Source organism: Panthera leo, chromosome C1 (assembly GCF_018350215.1).
Source record: "Panthera leo isolate Ple1 chromosome C1, P.leo_Ple1_pat1.1, whole genome shotgun sequence".
Lineage (NCBI taxonomy): Eukaryota > Metazoa > Chordata > Mammalia > Carnivora > Felidae > Panthera > Panthera leo.
The window spans coordinates 84,792,667-84,808,117 of NC_056686.1; the positions used below are offsets into that span (position 1 = coordinate 84,792,667).

The window sequence follows — 15,451 nt, forward strand, 5'->3', positions numbered from 1 at the left end:
CATGCTCTTCAAACCTTCCTCCTTGCCATCTATTTGTAACAGTTGGGAGGTAGGTTTTCCTTAGGTGTTTTTTTTTTTTTAATATTTTTTAATGTGTATTTACTTTTGAGAAAGAGAGAGAAAGAAACAGAGTATGAGGGGGGAGGGACAGAGAGAGAGAGAGAGAGAGAGAGAGAGAGAGAGAATGAATCCGAAGCAGGCTCCAGGTTCTGAGCTGTCAGCACAGAGCCTGACACTGGACTCGAACTCACGAGCTGTGAGATCATGACCTGAGCTAAGTCAGACGCTGAACCGACTGAGTCACCCAGGTGCCCCTATTTTATTTTATACATGTTCATTTAATAAGATCACAGAATTTCAAAGTAGTGAAAATTTTTGAAGTTACTAAGTTCTAGTCCTTCATGTTATAGGTCAGGTTATCTTCAGCATTTGCTAATTGATTTCAGTTAAACTAAAAAATATTTAACCATGTTACTAACGTCACTCACTAAAGAATAAAACTTCTATGCCTGAATTAACTATAAGAACTCAGATTCACCTTTAGGTAAAATTTGAATTTTATCATTTTTTTCCTTCTATAATGAACACTGAGTCCTGTAGAAAGAATTGTAGTATCAGCTTTTCCTCTATCTGTTGTCAGGCCTTGGAACCTCCAGTTTTATGTTTTTTTAGATTTAAAATAGTGTTTCTTAATGTCACAATCGTATGAATGAAACTACCAAAGGCAGAAAAGAGAGGCTATTATAGCAGTGCTGCTCAAATGAGCACAACTCAGTGCCACCAACCAGCAGTGTCACCATCATCTGAGGACTTGTTAGAAATGTAAATTCTTGATCCTTATGCTGGACCTCCGACTGTGGGGATAGAGAGGGCAGAGTACCAGGTAGAAATCTGTGTTTTCCAGGTGATTTTCAGCAGCCCAAGGCTAAAGTTTGACAGCACTGCTCTACAAGTTAGAACTTTCAGCAAAAAAAACATTTATATGATACCTTGTTTTGATGTCATTCAGAAAATAACTGAAATTTGCCTCTTCAAATGACAAAAGTTTTGTTTTCAATCCTTTTAAAATTGAAAATTTCTAAGTAGACATCTGAAATGTATCATATTCTTCCCTGCTAACCTAATATAATAAGATCATTTCTTATTGACTAAAGAGACCATTGTGGGGCTGTAGAGATTTGGGACGCTGTTTGCTTCTTCCCCAAATGCTCTAAATTACCATGATTAAAAAATAGGAAATGGAACATCAGAATTCAACACAATGGCTAAGAAATTGGGTTTCGGCCAGACTGCCAGGTTCTAATCCTGGTTCCAAACTACCAGCTGACACATTATCTTTGTTGTACTCTCCGTAAAATGGTGATAGTACTTAACCTACAGGGGTTTTGTGAAGATTAAATGAGCTATACAGTTATAGCGTCTAGAACAGTATCTGCCACATACATTACACAAATGTTAATTTTTTAATCATTATTATTATTTTCATTGTTATCTGGACTCTCAATTATCACTTCTATATACTACCAACAATTTCTCCTTCTCAATTTTACATATGACTGTCTAGATCAGGGGTCAATGAAATATGGCCTACCACCTATTTTGTATCACCTGGGGCAAAGAACAATTTTTACCTTTTTAAAGAGTCATTTAAAAAAGAAGAATACATGATCGAGACCATATATATGGCCAACAAAGCCAAAAATATTTACTTTCTGGTCCTTTACAGAAAAAAAGGTTGCCTACCCTAATCTAGATGATTCCAAGAGGATAATGTATATGTTAGGGTAGTACTAGCTGCTATATAAATTATAAACTCTTAGGGCACATGGGTGGCTCAGTCGGTTAATCATCTGACTTTGGCTCAGGTCATGATCTCATGGTTCGTGAATTCGAGCCTCACATCAGGCTCTGTGCTGATGGCTTGGAGCCTGGAGCCTGCTTTGGATTCTGTGTCTCCTCTCTCTCTCTCCACCTCCCCTGCTCACACTCTGTCTCTTTCTCTATCTCAAAAATAAATATTAAAAAAAAATGTTTTTTCTTTATAAACTTAAATGGTTTTTCACAGACGAAATTTATTTCTTGCTTCTCGCCCCAAATGGGTGTTCAGGAGGCAGCTTTCCACATAGTGATTCAAGGATACAGGCTCCTTCATCTTGAGGATCGACCATCTCCCAGGGCCTCTGAGTACTACTCTCCAATCAGCTGGCAGAGAGGGAAAGAGCCTAAGGAAAATGCATCTGTTCTATGCACTTAACATACATCAGTTCCATTCACATGTTTGCCTTAGAATCCAGTAATCTGGTCACAGCCAGCTCTAAAGTAGGTTGGGACATGAGGGAAAGCCATTTTGGTGGACACATGGCTATCTCTACCACAGAGAGTTCTACTTCCTCCTTCTGCAGAGATATTCATGGACAGAAGTCTTTGTATTCAACTTTCAAGTGTGTGACATTGTTCTGGATGGCTAAGATTGCTGCATTCTGACCTTTTATTAATTGGAACTGTCACTATCCATACTAACACTTTTGTGCTGCAGGGTATAAGAAGGATTTTTATTGCACTATTATTTAAGAGACAGGCATTAAACTGAGACACAAAACTAATTAAATTTCCAAATGGTTTAGCCAAAAAGCACTGAGGCCAGACATTTTAAATGACTTTTCCTAGGTAATACAGATGGCAATGCTAGGTTTTAAACCTCAGTCTTCTTATTTCTTACGTCTTAGATTTTAGAATGCAATATGCCATCTTACGAAGTTGTCATTTGGTATATGACAGTACAATAATACTTTAAAAGATGTATTCTCTACCAGTTTTGAAAATAAATCATGATTTTCAAGGTCAACTTTTACTCATTTATTTTCTTACATATTTGCTTTGCTCTTCTTATCTGCTATTTAAAAATAATAAAGTTCATTTCATAGTTAGATTTTGAAATACCACAGATTTCAAAAGTAGAATCTAGAGATATGAGGGGCCCTAAAAACCACCCAGTCCAATCCCTAAATCCACAGATAAAAAAAACTATCCCAGAGAAGGTAAGATTGTCAGAGAAAAAGCCAGGGCTAGGATCAAGGTTTCTGGCCTTTAATTCAGTGCTTGATATATCATATTATGGCCACTTCTCCATGAAATTTCAAAGAAGGGCAGAAATAGTAGTCACAAAAAGGGACTTAAAATTTTTTAACTGATTGTTTTCATATCAAATGATCCACCTAATTCTGTTGTTTTAGGAATATTATTTTAGCATTTGCTGGTACCCTGAGACACGGTCTCATTCCTAATCTCCTGGGCGAAGGAACTTATGCCAGATACAATTGCCGGGATGCTGTGTGGTGGTGGCTACAGTGTGTTCAGGATTATTGTAAATTCGTTCCCAATGGCCTAGACATTCTCAAGTGCCCAGTTTCCAGAATGTATCCTACAGATGATTCTGCTCCTTTGTCTGCCGGCACACTGGTAAAAATCATCTTAAAATAATTTCTTTTTCCTGAAAAATGACTTCTAGCTGTAAAAGTGTATAAAATATAAAAGTGCATGTAATTAAGAATCCAGATCTGAAGAATTCAAGTATTGGTATTTGTTTAGCACCTGCTAGGACTTTGAAAGATTGCAGTGATAAGACTGCTTATCTTCAAGTGCAAGTTCAAACTTCAAGTTCAAGGAAGGAACTTGCAACATGGTAGAAAAGATAACGTATACATATTATGGTCATTACAAAAAGGTGTATAGGAAATGCCATGCATAAAAGAGAGAGAGAGAATCTAATAGGTAGTTGGTTCTTAGTGAGGACTTCATAAAGTAGCTAAAATTTCACCTCAACTGAACCTTAAAAGGGGAGTAGGATTTCAGCAGAGATGAGGGAAGTTGTGAGAAAACATCAAAGATGAAAGGAAAAATAAAGTGCAAGGCGGATTGAAGCACATTTAGGACATGCTGCTCTGTCCAGTTTGACTTTTTGTGTAGGGCACCTGCAGGGTAATAAGAGATAGTGGAAAGGGTGAACAAGGTTGCGGAGAGCCTGATCACCAAACCACAATGCCCTTACCTTGTGAACAGTGCAGAAAAAATAAACGTTTTGAGTGGTTTTCTTCCCAGTCAATAATGTACAAAGATTATGTACTTTTGCCATTTCTGATCCGCCTTTATATTATAGTTTGTTTGGTATGTGATTGTGGAGAACTTCTAAACCAACTTAAAGTTAGCAGAGATCTGTGCCCCCATGATATTTTTGTCATGAAATATTCAAAGAACATTTGTCAAAAAAAGTTTTTACCTAAAGTGTCACTTTACCATGTAATTTATCCCTGTTACTATATATGTGGATGCGTAAAAACAGCAATGCCAATTTAGATTTCTGTAGCTTCTGTAGAAGCTAGATACATTTATTATCTGCACAGTTCACTTGAAAAGAAACTATACAAACTCACAAGATTCATTTTCATGTGTCAGCAAAATTACAAACTATTTCATATCACAGACATGAATAGTCGAAACTACAGTATGTTAAATATTCATATGCCAGAGGCTGACTGTTTAATGTGGGGTATAGGAACTTCCTTCCCCAGTCCCACCCCATTTCTCTTCCAGAGGAAAATATGTTTTCACAAAACTACAGTTGTGGGATTTGGGAAAAGGTAAGAAAAATACAGTTTCTAACAAAAATAACATCCATTGTATCTCAAACAGGATCAGCCATTGTTTGAAGTAATACAGGAAGTAATGCAAAGACATATGCAAGGCATACAGTTCCGAGAAAGGAATGCTGGGCCACAGATAGATCGAAACATGAAGGATGAAGGTACATAACTTTACATAGTAAAGATTTACTGATGAGGTGGAATTAAACCTTGTAATTGTTCATGTATTTTTTTAAGTTTGTTTGTTTTAAGAGAGAGAGAGAGCAGGGGAGGGGCAGAGAGAGAAGGAGAGAGAGAGAGAGTGAGAGAGAATCCCAAGCAGATTCCGCATTGTCAGCACAAAGCCCATTGTGGGGCTCTATCCCACAAACTGTGAGATTGTAACGTGAGCTGAAACCAAGAGTCAGACGCTTAACTGACTGAGCCACCCAGGAGCCCCTAATTGTTCATGTATTTGACAAATATTTTATTTGTGTGTGAAACTTCAAAATATAACAATGAGAAAGGTTAACACAGTTCCTGATCTCACTGGTTTAGTTTTAGTTTCTAGAGGAAAGATAAAATTTTATATCTTTTTAATTTTGTATCTTTTTGCCAGCCAATTTAAAAGGTAATTTTGGTGGTTGCATTTATAAGCATAATAAATGAGGGCTTACTATGTGCTGGGCATTGTGCTAACTACTTTACCTATGTTATTCCCATTTAACACTCCCAAGAACATTGGGGATGCATTATATTGTTCCCAGGTGTATTGATAAGATGACCGGAGCAGAGTAGCTTGCCCAGAGTCACACAGCTACTAAGTGGCAGAGCTAGGATTTTGTCCACAATCTTTCTCTGTAACTTAGGCTCTTATAAGATTCTTTTTGTAAAAAGCTTTGTCTACAGAGTTAAAATAGATCTACTTTTTTAACCTCTTTTAAGTTTATCATGTTCCTATTTTTATGGCACACTATCATCATCAGCCAACGCAAGGCTAATGACAATTTATTTTATTATCCATTCCCTCTAGAGACATTCCGTACAGGAAGTAATATAAAGACACATGCAGGGCATACAATACATATACATTTGCTGTATATTTATATATTGTTCTGTGAAACATATACTGCTTTATGTGCATGTAGATTTTAACTTTTTAATTTTGAAAGAATTAGAGATTGATAGAAAGCTGTAAAAATGACACATAAGAGTATACTGAGGCCTTCATCCATCTACCCCAATGAGGATATCTTACCTATTTTATCTATATCTTACTGTAATACAATATCAAAATCGGGAAGCTGACATTGGTTCAATACTGTTAACTAGACAATATTCAATTTTCACCATTCTTACATTAACTCATTTGTGTGTGTACATGTGTGTGCATGGCTCTGTGTAATTTTGCCCCATGTGTAACTTCACGTAATCGCCACCACAATCAATATATAGAAATGTCTTCTTTGTGCTACCCCTTAAGAGTCACACCAACAATCCCTGGTCTCTGGCAACTACTAATCTGTTCTGCATCTCTATAGTCTTGTGATTTTTTAATTTTTTAATTTTTATTTTTTTAATATAATTTATTGTCACATTGGCTTATATACAGTACCCAGTGCTCATCCCAACAAGTGCCCTCCTCGATGCCCTTCACCCATTTTCCCCTCTCCCCTACCCCCCCATCTACCCTCAGTTTGTTCTCTGTATTTAAGAGTCTGTAGTTTTGTCATTTTAAGAATGTATATAAATGGAATCATATAGCATGTAAATTTTTGAGATAAGTTCTTTCAGTAAGCATATTCCCTTTGAGGTCCATCCAAGCTGTTGCATGTATCAGTAGTTTATTCCTTTTTATTGCTCAGTAGTATTCTCTTTCCTGGATGTAACATTCATCTGTTGAAGGACATTTTGGTTATTTCCATTTTTTGGTTAATATAAATAAAGCTAATACCAACATTTATATACAGGTGTTTGTATGAACATAAATTTTTATTTCTCTGGGACAAATGCCTGAGAATGTGATTGGGTCATATGGTAAGTATGGATTTTGTTTTATAAGAAACTGCCAAACTATTTTCCAAAGTGGTGTACCATTTTACATTCCCTTCTGCAAACTTGAGAGACCCAGCTTCTCCACATCCTCAGCAGCATTTGACGTTAATCACTTTTTTTAAGCTGTTCTGATAGTTGGGTACACCACTACCCATTGTGGTTTTAATTTACATTTCCCTAATGACCAATGGTATTGAACATCCATTCATGTGCTTATTTGCCATTTGTATCTCTTTTTGATGAAATGTCTGTGTCTTTTGCCCATTTTTTAATTGGAGTGTTGGTTTTTTCCACTATTGAGGTTTCTTGTGTATGTAGCACAATCCACATAACATGTTTAGCATTTTACCATAAAATGTATCATTTTAAGTGTACAATGGCTTTAAGTACATTCACGTTATTATGAAACCATCATCACTATCCATCTCCAGAACTTTTCATCATCTTAAACTGAAACTCTGTGCCCAGTAAACAATAACTCCTCATTCCCTCCTCCCTCATCCCTAATAACCACTATTCTACTTTGTGCCTCTGTAAATTTGACTATTCTACATGCCTTGTGTACATGGAATCATGCAGTATTTGTCCTTTTGTGTCTGGCTTATTTCACTTAGCATTGCTGTATCAGAGCTATATATACTATACTCTTATGCTCTTTGATTAAGTACTACCAAATTTCTTTCCATAATTATTACGCCAGTCTGTATTCTCACTGACAATCAAAGTGGCTTCTTCTGTGCCCACCCGCATTGTCCACTAATCTCATGGGTGTAAAGCAACATGTAATTGTTGTTACTTGTGATTCTCCTATCAATGGTGAATTTGAGTATTATTCATTTGTTAATATCCTTTTTAGAAGGTTTCCTTTTCTATAAATTGTCCTTTCATGTTCTTTGCCTTTATCTTTCTTTTAGCATTCCTGTATTTTTCTTGTTGATTTCAAGGGGTCCTCATATATTCTACAGCAGTAAACTTTTATGTGCAATTTGATCATCTTTTCTTTCCATATCTCCTACAACATCCTTCAAATTTATTTATTTGAGTTAGTTCAACGAGTTAATCTCATTTATTTGTTACTTATGAAACCTCTCAGAACAGTGCCTAGTAAAAAGTGATCTATAAGTTGCTATAGTTGTTTTTACTGTGATGTGAACACTATCTTCAAGTGTTTTTCTTTTTTCTTTTTAATTTTTTTGAATGTTTATTTTATTTTTGAAAGAGAGAGAGATAGAGTGGGGTAGGAGCACAGAGAGAGGGGGAAAGAGAGAATCTCAAGTAGGCTCCATGCTGTCAGCACAAATCCAGACACGGGCTCAAACTCACGAACCATGAGATCATGACCTGAGCTGAAATCAAGAGTCGGACGCTTAACCAACCTAGGCACCCAGGCACCCCTTAAAGGTTTTATTTTTAAGTAATCTCTTACCCAACATGAGGCTTGAACTCACAACCCCAAGATCAAAAGTCCCACACTCTACCAATTGAGCCAGACAGGCACCCTGCCTCTTTTCCTTTTATAGTGGTTAGATTCATCTGGTATCTAATGTTTTCTTCTTCTCAATAAGCTCATGTTCCCTTGATTAGTAGTAACTCCATACAGCTCTGAAAAGAGGCAATCTCATTAGCTTATAACACAACAACATTAAAAGCCTAGACAGAGTGAAAGCCCAAGAGTGGCTGGTCAGGTTTCACTTGTTTTTGTCAGTTTCTCCCAAAAATTATGTGAATTCTTCAAATCAGTACCTCACATTCAATTCTGTAGTTTCTCTAGGGGTGATTTTGGGGAGAGATCCCATAGCCTGGGATATTTTGCCATTTCATCAGAAACTACAAAAATATGATTTCTTTGTTACTTTTTTGTACATTTGAAGCAACCTGTCCTTTTACATTTATTTTAACCCATGTACCTTTTTGTGTATGTTTCTCTTGCTCCACTAAATCTCTGAGAGGAAAATCACTAACCATTGATTATCCAATTACTGCCATGTATTTAATATCCAATTATTGTCATATATTTAATATCAGATAAATTAAAAGCCTCCTTGCCTTTGTGTATTACTTTGCAAACATTTTCCAGAGGCTAGTACCTCTATCCCTAGCTCACAGTTCAGGAAATAAGAAGGGGAGGCAGACAAGTAGTTTGCCCAAGGACATGGATAGTCCATTAATAAACATGAGAGAAGCATTCAGTCAGTCTTACCGGCACTCAAACAAATTCATATTAAAGTTGGTCACCATCTTTCCTCTACTAAATTATCATGAGACAACAGAGCGTGAATGAAAGCGCTAATGCTAGACGCAGACTTGCTATCTTAAAAATCCCATTTCTGCTCATTTTCTAGCTGTGTTCCCTTGGATAAGTTTTAACTTCTCTTTGCCTCTCTCTTCTACATTTGTAAAAGGGAGATAATAGCAGCACCTACCCCCTAAGGTTGATACGAGGATTCAATGAAATATGTATGTGAAAGCACTTAGAGCAGCACATGGCATATAGTGAGCTCTATAAGTCTACTGTTTATTATTAGCAAAAAAACCAATGTATTCATTTGCTGGGACTAGGATAACAAAGTACCACACACTGGGTGGCTTAAATGACAGAAATATATTGTCTATCAGTCCTAGAGGCTAGGAGTCCAAAATTTAGGTGTTGGCAGGGTTGACTAAACCTTCGGTCTATGAAAGAAGGATCTGTTCCAGGTCTTTCTCCATGGCTTGTAGATGGCCATGTTCATGGTTACATGGTGTTCTCCCTGTATCTTCACATCAGCTTCCTTCTGTGCATTGTCTGTGCACAAAATTCCTCATCTTATAAGGATACTGGTCAAATTGGATTAAAGCCCAGGCTGATGCCCTTATTTTAACGTGATTAACTTTTTTAAAAAAAATTTGTTTTTACATTTATTTATTTTTGAGAGACAAAGACAGAGCACAAGTGGGGGAGGGGCAGAGAGAGAAGGAGACACAGAATCCAAAGTAGGTTCCAGACTCTGAGGTGTCAGCACAGAGCCTAATGCAGGGCTCGAACTCACAAACTGAAATCATGACCTGAGCCAAAGTCAGATGCTTAATCGACTAAGCCACCCAGGTGCCCCAAATGTGATTAACTTTTTAAATTCCTGTGTGCAAATAAAGTCACATTCTGATCTACTGGGGTTAAGATTTCAACATATGAATTTGGGCATTTACACAATTCAATCCATAGCAAACAATAACAAATAATAGATTTTAGTTTTGAGAGATATTCAGATACTACTGATGGCATTGCAAATTGACTCATTCTTCTTCAAAAGCAACTTGGAGAGAGAGAGAGATCCACATATATTTCATGAGATACAAAATATTCACATGTTTTTGTTCATAAATGTATTCCATTTCTGGGAATCTAGTCTATGAAATAACCTAAAACACAAAAAGTCCATATTACATGATACTGATCATAACTTTGCTTATAATCACAGAAAAGAATAAAATAATTATGTCTAAGAGGAAATGTTTAAATTGACTTCATTTGTTTTGTTTTGATGTTTATTTGAGAGAGAGAGTGTGTGTGTGTGTATGAGGGGGGGAGGGGCAGACAGAGGAGGAGAGAATCCCCACATGGGACTTGATCCCATGAACTGTGAGATCAGATGAACTGTTGAGATCCCATGAACTGTGGATCACTGAGCTACCCAGGCACCCCTCTTTACATTTACTTGAATGAAAAATTCAATAATTTGTAATGATTATAATTTTTATAATTTGTGTAATATTATTTGAATATTAAGAACTATATGGGTGTTGAATCTAATACATGAAAAATAGTTGGATTTATTTATGAAAATATTACTATTCTGTGAAAAGATTAGAAAGGAGTACATAAATGTAATGGTTTTTGTTAGGGTAATAGGATTATGGACTCTTGTTGCTCTTAAACACTATTGTTTTTACTGTAAAATGATCATCTTTTTAAGTGATCTATTTCAGATAACTCACTAAGTCATTGGCAAATTTTGACGTAAACTCAAAAACTTATATTCCTTCTTGCAGGTTTTAAATTACATTTAAAAAAATTTTTTTTTAACGTTTATTTATTTTTTAGACAGAGAGAGACAGAGCATGAATGGGGGAGGGGCAGAGAGAGAGGGAGACACAGAATCGGAAGCAGGCTCCAGGCTCTGAGCCATCAGCCCAGAGCCCGCCGCGGGGCTCGAACTCACGGACCGCGAGATCGTGACCTGAGCTGAAGTCGGATGCTTAACCGACTGCACCACCCAGGCGCCCCTAAATTACATTTTAAACAGTAGTTAGGGACGCCTGGGTGGCTCAGTCAGTTAAGCATCCAACTTTGGCTCAGGTCCTGGCCCATATCGGGTGAGTTTAAGCCCCATATCAGGTGAGCTGGAGCCCTGCTTCGGGATTCTCTCTCTCTCCCTCTCTCTCTGCCCCTTGTGGGATTCTCTCTCTCTCCCTCTCTGCCCCTCACTCACTCAAGCTCTCTCAAAAAAAAAAAAAAAATAGTTAAAACCTCATTTAGTTAATTTATTGTTTGTGGTGGTAACATACAAATTGTATACATGATTGAACTGGTAAAAATCACTGATACTTTTTTATCTTTCAGGACACTAAATAGATATAGATTTTATACTTAAAAGAACATTTTTTGTGATATCTCTGAATTATTTTAATTTTTAGATTTAATTGTAAAACATTCCAGTTAAAGAAAAATATAAATTACACCTTGAAACCTAAAAATAAAATTAGACAGATATTAACATTTGATCATATTTTCTTCAGATCTTTCTGTTTTGTGTTGAAAATAAACCATCAGAATTGTATGTAGAGCTTCATCTCTCTCTCTCTTCCCTCCCTCTCTATAATTAATGACTATGCTAGAATCAGGGTTTATTATTTCCATTTATGTTTTGAATTTTATGAGTTTGTGTTTGAGTATGTGTAAATTACATATGTATTATGTAGTATATATTCAGTATATTATATAGTATGTATTCAGTATATTATACATTATATATGTATTCAGACTATAATATATACACATAACTATATGTTTTAAATATTATCATATTAGACATAGTCATATAGACCTATATGATTATATATATTAGTACTGTCTATATTTTAAACTTTTAAGAAAAGGTATCTTATGCATATCCTTTTGCAACTTGTTTGCTCAATCATTTTGTTTTGGGGTTTTGCACATTATGATTCATGTAAATCTAGTTCATTAATTTGAAATGGTATAGAGAGTTTTACACTGTATGAATAAACCACAGTGTTTATTCACTTCTCTGCTTAGCAGTTATTTATTTTCTTGCTAATACAGTGTTGCATTGAATATTCTTGTGCGTACCTTCATATGCACATGGGTAAGGATTTCTCTAAAGTATGTGTCTAGAAGTGAAACTACTCTATGGTAGAACATACACGTCTTCAGCTTTTAAGGCATTAGCACAGTCCTCTCCAGAGTAGTTATCCTAGTTTGTTGTATTCCTTTCAGATTTTATAAATGTTTTATTTTGCTTTTCTAGGCTTCAATATAACCGCAGGTGTTGACGAAGAAACAGGATTTGTTTATGGAGGAAATCGCTTAAATTGCGGCACATGGATGGATAAAATGGGAGAAAGTGACAGAGCCAGAAACAGAGGAATCCCAGCCACTCCAAGGTAGTATTTATTTGTATTGTGCATATATAATTATACCCTTTTTAAAACCACATACTTATGGAATCTTTTATTCTATTAACCACGAAGTCTTCATATTAAATCGGTCAAAATCTCCCTCCCTTCATCCACTCCCTCCTCTCCCACAGCACACACACACAGCTCTCTTGTTACAAGTCATCAAGGAAAGCTGTTCTTTTCAGGGAGTTCTTGTGGGGTGATTCCCCACAAGCACCTCAAAGGAGTGATTCATTATTATTATGATTCGTTATCCCTGTGGTTAAGATCTTAACCTAAAATGCTTTCATTGTAAACATTTCATTATGCCCATCTTTCATGCATATAGAAAACACCCCATTACCCAGTCCTTTTTGAAATACTTTTAATTTCTGAACCTTTTATCCTCCTAAATTTTTTCGTCTTTTCTCCCATTATTTCTTTTTATGGTTTTAAATGCTTAATATAGTATCAAGTCTGAGAAACTCTTTTCTTATTCTAAATTTTATCTTCAGTCAGAACTGTGAAAAAAATCATTTAATTATAGCTGTTGTTATATGCTTTGTGAATTCTTTTTAAAGCATGTTTATTTCGGTACGTTATTAGGTCTCATACTTCCCTTTCATTTTCCTTAAAAATGAGCTTTCAGGGGCACTTGGGTGGCTCAGTCGGTTGAGCATCCAACTCTTGATTTCAGCTTAGGTCATGATCCCAAAGTCACAAGCCCCGCTTCGGGCTCTGTGCTGGGCATGGAGCCTGCTTAAGATTCTCTCTCTCCCTCCTCCCTCTGCCCTGTTCCCCAACTTGTGCTCGCTTTCTCTCTCTCTCTCTCTCTCTCTCTCTCTCTCTCTCTCTCTCTCTAACTCTCTAAAAAAAAACAAAAAACAAAAAAAACCACACTTTCAAATTACTAAGTATACTTTCCCTGGCTTTCTCCAGTCCTTCTATCCCATGTTTTCTGTCTTTGGTACTCTGTTTCAATATTCTCTGATGCATTCCCTACCTTTTCCAGCTGCCATCGTCTTTAACTCCATAATCACCATTCCACTTCACGGAACTTTTTTTAATTGTTAAGTAGGTAAGCAATGGCAAAATAATTAGTGGAGAGATTTCTTATGTATGCATTATACATTTCAATAAAGTGAGGGGCTTTTCATAGTCGTTTTTATAACATATTAATTATACAATTCATCAGAATTATTTATTGAATGCCATTTAAGTAGTGCTTAAATGACTCCAACCCACAGAGTAAAATTTATTTTAATTTTAGAGATGGGTCTGCTGTGGAAATTGTGGGCCTGAGTAAATCTACCGTCCGTTGGTTGCTGGAATTATCCAAAAAAAGAATTTTCCCTTATCATGAAGTCACCATAAGAAGACATGGTAAGCTGTGCATTTTATTTAAAAAGAAACTTCAAATGTACAGTCTATACTCTTAATCTACATAATCATCATTTGACTCAATGAGCTAATATTAGAAAACTCTTAAGATTAAGAGGAAAGAAAGAACATTAATTTCCTACTATGAAATTGTAACAAACCTGGTTACTAACCATATTTTTATAGCAACTTTGAACTGAGATATGAAAAACATCATAGTTAATTGCCTTATTATGCTTTCTTTTCCTTAATGTGACTGTGAGCAAGTTGCATTTTTGTGAACACTTATGAAATCTTTACATCTCTTTTTCTAGAGCTATCTGTCCAAAAGAAATATAATTTTAAATTTTCTAGTACTCACATTAAAGTAAAATAAAAAGAAACAGGTGAAACTAATTATGATAATATACATTATTAACTCAATATGTGCTAAATATTATTTCAACATGTAATAAGCATGAAATTATTCATGAGCCATTTTACATTCTTTTGTGGGGAGAGTATTTTCTGTGAAATCCAGTGTATTTTTACACTTCTGGCACTTCTCAATTCAGAGTAGCCTCATTCCAAGTGCACAGTAAATGTAACTTTATCAAACACGTTAAGAGTGATACAAAGACAAATCAGGGATCATTTACTGGAGTCTAATTCTTTTTGGTAATATAACAAAAGATAATTTTAATTTCAAGCTAGAGTCCTTCAAAAGACCCTGACAGTTATAAGAAGTGGGTAATTTATTGCCTAAATATTACTCTTTGGCTGTAACTAAATGTATGGATTTCTTTGAATGCTTAAAAACTGCCAAGTCTTTTATCAAAAGACCCTGACAGTTGTAAGAAGTGGGTAATTTATTGCCTAAATATTACTCTTTGGCTGTAACTAAATGTATGGATTTCTTTGAATGCTTAAAAACTGCCAAATCTTTTATCATGTTTCAGGAAAGGTTGTGACAATCTCATACGATGAGTGGAACAGAAAAATACAAGACAACTTCGAAAAGCTATTTTATGTGTCAGAAGACCCTTCAGATTCTAACGAAAAGCATCCTAATCTGGTTCACAAACGTGGCATATACAAAGATAGCTATGGAGCTTCAAGCCCGTGGTGTGACTATCAGCTCAGGCCTAATTTCACCATAGCAATGGTTGTAGTAAGTGAATTGCTACTTTCAAATTTCAAAAACATTAGTTCTTTATTCCCATTTGTTTTCAAATTCATGTAGTTGCCAAAAAGTATATTGTTTACTAGCTAGTTTTATACCACCCTTAACCTATGACATTCGGTATCAAAAAACAGAAAATAATAGATGATGACTAATGGAGTGCTTACCAATGTTTTTCTTATCATAGCACACATAAAAAATAACGATATTTATACAGTACATTGGTCTAAATTGATTAGGTTGATCATGCCAGATCCAACTGCTTCAGTTAGCCCCAGGCCCCACCCAACTTGAAAGCTGATGGCATCCATATTTGGGCACACCTGTGCTGTGACCAGTGAGTGCCTCAGCATACAAACTGAAAAGATCTAGACTGGTGAACTAATGAAAGTTGCTTCAACTCATATTCTGTTTCCTTGTTGTATTGCTGCAATTCACTCTAGAATTCTAGACTCTACTTTACCTCTTAGTCTAAAAATAAACTGTAAGAACAGTAAAATAGAGACGGTATGTGTTCTTCCATGACTACATAGCTGTCTCCATCTTGTCAAAAAAAGCACTAAACATGGAACTATAA

At 35.8% G+C, this 15,451-nt stretch overlaps 1 protein-coding gene across 5 annotated transcripts in view; it reads left to right on the forward strand.

Annotated features, from left to right (window-relative positions):
- Positions 1-15,451, forward strand: part of AGL (amylo-alpha-1, 6-glucosidase, 4-alpha-glucanotransferase) — an 82,388-nt gene that overhangs the window by 56,154 nt on the left and 10,783 nt on the right. For all 5 annotated transcript variants that reach the window (XM_042953017.1, XM_042953018.1, XM_042953020.1 and 2 more), the window contains 5 exons: positions 3,234-3,459; positions 4,690-4,801; positions 12,203-12,338; positions 13,603-13,715; positions 14,651-14,862. In XM_042953017.1, the coding sequence (XP_042808951.1) occupies positions 3,234-3,459; positions 4,690-4,801; positions 12,203-12,338; positions 13,603-13,715; positions 14,651-14,862 (799 nt within the window). The remainder of the gene's footprint in view (positions 1-3,233; positions 3,460-4,689; positions 4,802-12,202; positions 12,339-13,602; positions 13,716-14,650; positions 14,863-15,451) is intronic.